The 10,089-nt window shown below is 32.5% G+C and overlaps 1 protein-coding gene across 1 annotated transcript; it reads left to right on the top strand.

The window, feature by feature from the left end:
• Positions 1 to 2,196: 2,196 nt before the first annotated feature.
• On the top strand, positions 2,197 to 5,533 carry LOC110661093 (serine carboxypeptidase-like 45). The gene is given in 12 exon segments (XM_021819622.2): positions 2,197 to 2,355; positions 2,358 to 2,495; positions 2,599 to 2,700; positions 2,857 to 2,952; positions 3,155 to 3,247; positions 3,397 to 3,438; positions 3,441 to 3,466; positions 3,837 to 4,118; positions 4,249 to 4,373; positions 4,868 to 4,960; positions 5,040 to 5,157; positions 5,235 to 5,533. Coding segments are annotated over 12 exon segments (1,365 nt in total). The 5' UTR covers positions 2,197 to 2,255; the 3' UTR covers positions 5,385 to 5,533.
• Positions 5,534 to 10,089: the final 4,556 nt, after the last annotated feature.

Genomic DNA, 10,089 nt, shown 5'->3' with positions numbered 1-10,089 from the left:
TTTAGTCAAGCAAGAGCACAGACATTTGAAAAGTTATATGAGAAACTTGGAAACTAAAGAAGGAGAAAGATATTTATAGATTAGCGAGGAGGAGAGAAAGGAAATGTCAAGATCTCAATCAAGTTAGGTGCATTAAGGATAAAGAAGGAAAAGTGTTGGTGAAAGATGAGGACATTAAAGAAAAATGGAGAAATTATTTTAATAATCTCTTTAATAATAGTCAAAATGGTAATAGTGTAAATATAGATTATAGAACAATAGAAAAGAATGTGAATTATGCTAGAAGGATTAGATCTTTAGAAGTAAAGGAAGCACTTAAGAGAATAAAAGTGAGTAAAGCCTGTGGACCCGATGAAATACCAATTGAAGTGTGGAAGTGTTTGGGAGATATGGGAGTGGCATGGTCAACTAAATTATTTAATAAAATTCTAAACTCAAAGAAAATGCCTGATGAATGGAGGAAGAGTATCTTAGTACCTATTTTTAAAAATAAGGGAGACATGCAGAGTTGCTTAAACTATAGGAAAATTAAACTCATGAGCCATACTATGAAGTTGTGGGAGAGAGTTGTGGAGCATCGACTACATCACGATACTTCTATCTCTCTCAATCAATTTGGTTTCATGCCTGGTCGTTCAACTATGGAAGAGATTTTTCTCATTAGAAGCTTGATGGAGAAATGTAGAGATGTGAAGAAAGATTTGCACATGGTTTTTATTGATTTGGAGAAGGCTTATGATAGTGTTCCAAGAGATGTCTTATGGAATGTGTTAGAACAAAAGAGAGTATCAATTAGGTACATACAAGTGTTGAAAGATATGTATGAAGGAGCAACTACTATTGTGTGCATGGTGGAAGGGGACACAAGAGATTTTCCGATCTCAATTAGATTACACCAAGGATCAGCCATAAGCCCTTACCTTTTTACATTAGTTTTAGATGAATTGACGAAACATATACAAGAAAGTATTCCTTGGTGCATTATGTTTACGGATGATATTGTTCTGATAGATGAGACACGAGAAGGAGTCAATAGAATGCTAGAGTTTTGGAGAAGTGCTCTAGAGTCAAAGAGTTTTAAGTTAAGTAGATCGTAGACATAATACATGCATTGCAAGTTCAGTGAAGGCCAAACTGGTGATAGGGAAGGAGTTAGTTTGAATGGAGTGGTACTGTCCCAAAGTAATCACTTTAAATATCTAGCTCATCCTTCAAGTTGATGGGGATGGAGGAAGATGTTAGTCAAGGATTGAAGTCGGATGGTTGAAGTGGAGATGCGCCACAGAGTTTTATGTGATCGTAAGATTCCCAATAAGTTGAAAGGAAAATTTCACCGCATACCTATGAACACTATGTTATATGGTAGTGAGTGTTGGGTAATCAAGCAATCGTGCGTCTAAGATAAGAGTTGCAGAGATGAGAATGTTAATATGGATGAGTGGCCATACTAGACTAGATAAAATCCGTGATGAGAGTATTAGAGAAAATGTAAGAGTGGTGCCAATTGAAGATAATTTGAGAGAAGGGAGATTGAGGAGGTTTGGTCATGTGAGCGTAGAAATTCGGAGGCTCAGCTTAGACAAGTAGAGCACATTAGGCTAGAGGATAGAAAGAAAAAGGGGGTAGACCTAAATTGACTTAGAGGAGAGTAGTACAACAAGACCTAGAAGCATTACACATTTCCGAGAATTTAATCCAAAATCATTTAGAGTGGAGAAAGTTTAATCCATGTAAATTCCAAATTTTTAGGATCAAGGTTTAGTTGAGTTGAGTTGAGTTGAGTTGAGTTGAGTTGTGAAATTTTTCACTTCAATAAATACATATGGCATATGAAATTTGTTTGAGTAAAATACATGTCACTTAGTAATTTCAACATTTTAATATATATATATATATATATATATATATATATATATAAAATTGATAAATAGAAAAAATTCTACTGGAATTATAAATTGGAATAGGAATTCGGATTTCATTTCCTTAAAAAAGTATTTTTCAAATATAATAATAATAACCTAAATCCCACCTAGAGATCTTTTCTTTTGGGATAGGCTATCCGATCAACATTAGGCATCAAACACATTTTCACGAACCCACACCCACTAAACATTTTTTTTTTTTTGAAGACCTTCTATACTTTTTTTTTTAATCCCATGATAAAAGTTTTGGCGGAACCTTTTGGCAAGGAATCAATCATATATTATTGCCGTGAGAGGACACATATCCAAACAACTCTCTCTCTCTCTCTCTCAATGCAGCCACTGCAATGGACTACCATTGCGACCATTTCTGCAACTATTGTATTTTTAGCAGCAGAATCAGTCTCAGAACCTGATAAAATTGTCACTTTGCCTCACAACCAGTGGTCAGTTTCAAGCAATATTCAGGGTTCATAACCATTGATGAAAAGCAGGAGAAAGCTCTTTTCTACTACTTTGTTGAAGCAGAGACAGACCCAGCTTCAAAGCCTCTTGTTCTCTGGTTAAATGGAGGTATAATTAAATTCCAACTTCAACTTCAAGAAAACAAACACAAATTCAAATGCTTTTATGTTTTAAATGATCTAAACCCGTGAATTCCTTTCTGGGTTTGCAGGGCCTGGTTGTTCTTCCATTGGAGCACTAGCTTTCTGTGTGCTTGGACCGTTTAAGCCAAGTGGAGACATATTGCACAAAAATGATTATAGCTGGAATAAAGGTAAAGTTCATGATTTTGGTGCTAGCATATTCTTGAAACTTTACATTTATTTTTATTTTTATTTATTATTATTATTATTATTATTATTATTATTTTGGTTGGGGCGGTGTTGTGGTGTTATTTATTTGCTTTAATTTTTCTTTTACTTTTCTGCAGAAGCAAATGTGCTATACTTGGAATCACCAGCTGGAGTTGGCTTTTCCTACTCTGCTGATGAATCCTTCTACACATCTGTGAATGATGAGCTGACAGGTTTCTTAATCATGAATTAGTTATTCCACAAACACCATAATTAATTAGTCCATTTAAATTCATAAATTAGGTTCCATTTCTTTTTATAATCCAGAGCACATATAAGTAGAACTGCTTTAGTTATTGGAAATTTCTTAACCATTTGCCTTTGTTATTGGAAATTTTATACTGAGGTGATAAAGAGCCTAATTTCTTTTGATAGCTCGAGACAATCTTGCATTTCTTGAACGCTGGTTTTCCGAATTCCCAGAATATAAAGACAGAGATTTCTTCATCACAGGGGAGAGCTACGGAGGTAGTATCATATTTTCAATCTCTATGATCTTTATCTAGCTGTATATTTGTTTGATTTTGGGTTTAACAAGTTAAAGAATTTATTGGAACTAAAATTATAAGAGGATTCAGAAAGAAAAGGGATTACTGAAAAATTGGTACTTCTGTCAGGTCACTATGTCCCACAGCTTGCACAGCTTATTGTCCTGTCCAATGCAAAATCAACCTGAAAGGGATTGCAGTGAGTATCAAGGACATTTCCTGCATGAATTTTCTGAAATTTCAATGGAAACTTTTGCTGATAAAAGTTTTAAGTGTTCATTTTTCAGCATTTGCTCCTGCATTTTAAGTAATTTTCTTTCTCTATGCATATTTTCTGCATGAATTTTCTGAAATTGCAATTCATCATTTGCTCCTGCATTTTAAAGAATTTTCTAGCTCTGTGCATATTTTCTACATGAATTTTCTGAAATTGCAATGGAAATTCTCACCGATAATTTTAAATATTCATGCTCAGCATCTGCTTGCTGCTTGCTAAGTCAATTCCCTCATCTATGTGCAAATCTGAAGTGTTGGCAATTAATATTTTGATTCAACTTTGATGGCTGCAGATAGGAAATCCTCTTCTAGAATTTGACACTGATTTCAACTCTGAGCAGTACTTTTGGTCTCATGGGTTAATATCAGATGCAACTTATGAGATTTTTACTACTGTTTGTAACTATTCTCAAATCAGGAGACAATACCAAATTATTGGCTCTCTGTCCCCAGATTGCTCTAGAGTAAATAGCCAATACTCAAGAGAAGTTAGCAAATTTGTAGATACCTATGACATTACTCTAGATGTTTGCTTATCAACAATCCAATCACAATCCCATGTATTGAATAAAATGGTATGCTTCCTTTCCTTTCTTCTCCCCTTTGTTATCCCCTTAATGAGATTAAATAACAGCTTCGATTACAGCATATTGAAGGTGAAAAAACTGCTCATTTGACTAAGGCTACTATGTGACTTATGAACAGGAAAATGTCGGGGAAATTGATGTCTGTATAGAAGATGAAACTATGAAGTACTTGAACAGAGAAGATGTACAGGAAGCTCTCCATGCACGGCTTGTTAGAGTCGACAGATGGACTGTGTGCAGCGAGTAATTATCTTAACTTAATGATTCTAATACCATCCAGGTTTTTATATTCCCTGTGGTTGTGTACGTATCAATCTCATTTGAATCACTGCAACATTTCCTAATCGTTTATTAGCAGCAAACCATATTAAAATCCATTCAGGGCACTGCACTCGTAGTGCAAATAGTTAGTAGTCCAATACTTGTTGATGGATGGATGGCATCGAGTGATTATCTTAATGATTTTAATACTAACAAATTGTCATATTCCTTGTGCTTGTGTACATATCAATTCCATTTGAATCACTCCAACATTTCCTAATTGTTTATTAGCAGCATACCAAAATAAAATCCATTCAGGGCACTGCACTCGTACAGCAAATAGTCAGGAGTCCAATCCTTGCCTTCACATCCCTCTTATTTGAAACTAAAGCAAAAGAAAAGCAATCAAAATTTATTTATGTTCTATTAGTTTTCTCCTTACCCTTTTTGCTTCTTGTTTTCTCTCATGATAATAGAGTGATCAAGTACAATATGGAAAATCTGGAGATACCCACCATCCCTGTTCTAGGCAAGCTTATCAGGTCCGGCATCCGGGTTTTCGTTTACAGGTAATTTAGTAGCATACAAAAGAATGTTTACCGTAAGTTCTAATCATGATATAATAATAACATTTTAAATTTTCTGCAGCGGAGACCAAGATTCAGTCATTCCACTGACTGGAACAAGAACACTAGTGAATGGATTGGCAAAGTATTTGGGTCTCAACACAACCGTTCCATATAGAGCCTGGTTTGAAGGAAAACAGGTAAAGTTAAATGTGTATATATATATATAACTACAGATTAGATATGGAAGCCATGAAGCCATATATGCTTTCTTCAGGTTGCTGGTTGGACACAAGTATATGGAGATATCTTATCTTTTGCCACCATTAGAGGTGCATCTCATGAAGCTCCATTTTCACAGCCAGAAAGATCTCTTGTGCTATTTAGTGCATTTTTAGGGGGAAAACAACTGCCAGAAGTCACATAGTTTGTTGAGAAAATGAATAAATAGTTAATCCAGTCCAATATTGTTAGTAAGGGACATGTTAAATTTTCAGCAGTAGGCACAACCATTCTCTTTGTCTTGAATAAACACATTGCAAATTGCCATAAAAATTCATTTCAAAGTGGGCCCCACATTGAATCTGTTGAATATGCAACTTGGGAAAAGTTGTTAAACCTTTCTAAAGAATCAAAACAATGAAGAGTCATCATACAAGTATAGTCTATGGTATCCAGGGGGCAGAGCCACGGTATGTTGAATGGGTCAATTGACCCACTCAACTTTTAAGAAAATTTAAAGATAAATATAATATTCATAATTTTTTTCAATAATTTTAATAAATTGATTTCTTTGATATTAATAAAAGATATAAATTGGGGTCAGTTTTTGAATGGGCACATATAAAAGGAGTTCAAAAAAGTTTAGATATTTTGTACCTAAATAATTTATTTACATTTTTTTTTACTTATAATTGATTTATTTCTTTCAAATTTTAGTTGTGATTAGAAATTCAATATATTATGGCATATATTATTTGAAGAAGCTTGTTGTTGTCGTTGTCGTTGGTTCTTTTTGTTTCTTCTAATTATGTTTTCAGAATTGTTTTCATATGTATAATGCTACAAAATTTAAAAATCAGAAAAACAAAACCTGTCATCCATCTTTCAAACATTAAGTTGAAATTATTTATAATGATGTAACACTAATGGCCAACTGCACAACATGTGTTGCGTTGCTTTAAGATTATAGTGAGAATGTGTTATTTTTAAAATTATTTATAATAATATTTTTATGTAGAGGACATTAAAAATTTAAAATTATAACGAAAATTTATTATTTTAGGAAATTATTTTCTTTTTAACTCTATTATTAATTATTACATATTCAAAATTTGCATGTATTATGTTTTTTTTTTCCCTTTTAGTAGATATTTTATTATTATACATAATTTTTTTTTTCTTTGAAATTGAGCAAAACAAAAATTTTGACCCTCGTTGACTCAATTTTTTTGCTTCACCTCTAATAATATTAATGTTGCCAAACACCATAATGGGAAAAATTTTTGTTTTTCATATACAATCAAGTTATATATGAACATTAAATAATATAACAATTTTAACAACGCAAGTGAAGACTCCCCATCATTCTTTTCCTCACAATTTATGTTAAGAATAACTTCACATGAGATGAAATGTGCTGGAGAGGCATTGGAGTCTCTCTTTCTCTCTAGTTTTCTAAACAAAGAATTTTCTTTGTTTTTTCCTTCTTGGAGTTCATCAGACTAGTTGCCTTTCTTGTGGCTTTCCTCCGCCCTTTCCAAGCAAGGGAAATTCCTCCCCTAGCTTGGAGAGTGGGTTTTGCCCTTCCCATCTTTGGGTTATGTGTATATAGCTCCTTTTGGGTTTGTCTTTTGCAAATCAGTGCTTTTCAAGTGAGGGCCATGGTTAAGAATCTATGTGGTGGGTGCTATTGTTGAGTTCTATCGAGGGTGGTTCCTTGATCTCACAGCGGGAAGGGGGCATCTCTAAGGCCTTGATGTCGATTTTATGGTAGTTGGCTTTCCTATGGCTATAAGAGATTGAGAAGCCTTCCCACATGTTTTTGTTTGAGAATATATTATTCATTTCTTCATCATTACAAAATTGCTCAACTATATGAAATAGTGACATATGAGTAACAAAAGAGGAAGACACTTGCAATATGAGTTTCTCCTTCATAAGATGGCTTTTGATGTGAGACATCCAGATCCTAGCATCCAAAAGTTCGGTAATCGAATGACTCATCTGGATTGGAAATTGAAAGCTTCAATTCTTTCACATTACATAAACGATTTGTGTTAATTTCATTGGAATAGCATAAATAAATCACACACTACAACAAATGTTAGAATTAGCATTAAAATTTTGCAACAACATTAATTTTGTTGCTTATAAATCTAATATACAACAACAACATGATCTGCCAATAGTATATAAAAAGTTATATATGGCAACAAGCTAAAATTGAAAATTTCTTATAGCAATAATTATTACTGTCAATAGCTATTCTTTTTGCAATAACCACAATTTTGATGTATAGCCTTAATTTTGTAACAGCACTCTGTAATGATCCATATGTCGCTGCCATAAACATATGGGAACAAATTTTATATTTTTGGCAGTAAAATTTTCGCTACTAAATTTAGTATTTCTTGTAATGACATAAAATCATAATTAAAATATTAAGTTATTTATTACGTACTTTGAAATTAGAATCTAGATGTAAATCTCATGTATTTGAAAGTTGTGATAAACTAAGTTAAAACAAGAAAAAATATTTATATAAAAAATTCAAATAAAGAAAATTGTTCACTTGATATACCTCACCCATTTTTGACTTGATATACCTCAGCCATCTTACTTTCCAAATCAACAATTTTAGAATCTAAGTTAAATTAAAATTAGGTATTTATAATTAATTAGGAAAAAGTTTAGTTTAGGAAGAAATAAAATAAGAAGTTTAGTAGAATTTAAATTATGAAATTTAATAATTAGAGTCCCAAAAAGACTAGGTTTTAGTAGCTTATACATATGAGTAGTTAGTTGGCCATAATGTGTTAGAGAGCTCACAAAGTGGAGGGGTATATCCAATTCCTTGAGTTTTGCTTGAGTGACTTGTAAGGGTGAGAAAAGTAATTAGTAGTTGTAATTATTTTTCCTTTATATTGGATTTATTTGGTGGGGTAGGCTTACACCAAATCACATTAAATTTAGGGTTCTTTAATTTGTGTGAGTGTGATTTTCACGACAATTGATATCAGAGTTATGGTTCAAGATGTCAAAGATGGTGAGTGAAAAATTTGAGATGGAGCCGTTCGATGAGAAAAAATAATTTTAGTATGTGGCAAAGCATTGTAAAGGATGTTTTTGTACAACAAGGATTAATTAAAGCAATAAATGAGAAGCAACCGTTTACCATGAAGGATGATGATTGGAAGGAGCTTCAACAAAGGGCGATGAGTATGATTAGATTAATGTTAGCCCCTAATGTAAAATACAATAATTTGGAGGAGACTTTATTAGTTGTTTTATAGAAGAAATTGGAGAGTTTATACATGTCAAAGTCACTCACAAATCATTTGTACTTGAAGAAGGAGTTGTACCAAATCAAAATGGATGAAGACACTGATATGAGGGATTACCTTAATGTTTTTAATAAATTAATTACCCAATTAGCTAGTGTTAATGTGAAGGTAGATGATGAAAATAAAGCCCTCTTACTTCTAACCTCTCTCCCACAATCTTATAAAAGCTTGGAAACATCCATAATAGTTAGGAAGGAGACTTTGAAAGTGGAGGAGATTACTGCAGTTATCTTGGATAATAAGAAGTTCAAGAAGATAGGTAGTAGCAATGAAGATGGAGCTTTTTTGGTTGGTTCTAGTCATGGTAGAAGCAATTCATGCGAAAATAATTAGAGAAAAAATAGTAGATCGAGCTCGAGACCACAAGTAGACCTTGAAGACAGTGAATGCCACTACTGTTATGAGAAAGGCCACATTCAATACCATTGTATGAATATGAAGGAAGATCTTGCAGAGTTTAAACAATTCAAGAAGAGCAGTAGAAAATAAAAAGAAGGAATTGCTACATTTGTAATTGATGATGGTGTTGACAGTGAATGTTTGAACGTGGATGATGAAAAGGAAAAGGCAAAAGATCCATTATAAGATAAGTAGTTAACGGATTCTGCTTGCCCATTCCATAAATGCTTAAAGAAAGAGTGGTTTAATGTGATTGAAGAAAATAAAGGAGAAAAAGTGAAGGTAGTCAATGGGAACAAGATGGAAGTTGAAGGTGTTGGAAGAGTGAAAATCAAGCTACATTGTGATCGAGTAAACAATCTCTTCAAATTGGAAGGAAGCACATTGATTGGAAGAATGCAAATTGAGGCAAGAGGTAACATCAACAATCAAGAGTACAAGGAAATACCCAAGAGAAAATTGACCTCTGTAAAAATTATGAAGACTAATTCTATTTGGCTTAGAGGCAAAAATTGTTAGAATACAAGTTAAATTAAAATTAGGTATTTAAAATTAATTAGGATAAAGTTTAGCTTAGGAAGAAATAAAATAAGAAGTTTAGTAGAATTTAAATTATGAAATTAATAATTAGAGTCCCAAAAGAATTAGGTTTTAGTCCCTTATATATATGAGTAGCTGGTTGGCTATTATATGGTAGAGACCTTATAAAGTGGAAAGGTGTATCGATTTCTATGAGTTTTGTTTGAGTAACTTATAAGGGTGAGAAAAATAATTAGTAGTTATAATTATTTTTCCTTTATAGTGGATTTATTTGGTGGAATAGGCTTACACCAAACCACGTTAAATTTTATATTCTTTAATTTGTGTGGGTATGATTTTCACAATACATAAATTAAAGCATTGATTGAATTTAATGAATAATTCAATCAATCTAACATACTAAGAAATTTTCATAATTTTGGATTTGGAACCCAAACTAACTTTAGATAGGATCAAATGATTTAAAAAGAATAATGAAATTATATGACCATTAAATGTAAAGAAAAGTAAATTAAGTGTATCAATCTCAAGTCAAGGAGAAACTATTTTATACAATTATTGTATATACAAAGAATAAATTTTAAAGATTTTGATGGTTCATTGTAATGGAACCATCAACAAACAATT

Source organism: Hevea brasiliensis, unplaced genomic scaffold, assembly GCF_030052815.1.
Source record: "Hevea brasiliensis isolate MT/VB/25A 57/8 unplaced genomic scaffold, ASM3005281v1 Scaf297, whole genome shotgun sequence".
Classification (NCBI taxonomy): Eukaryota; Viridiplantae; Streptophyta; class Magnoliopsida; order Malpighiales; family Euphorbiaceae; genus Hevea; species Hevea brasiliensis.
The sequence above is the reverse complement of the archived record's forward strand: the minus strand, read 5'-3'. Positions and strand labels throughout refer to the sequence as shown.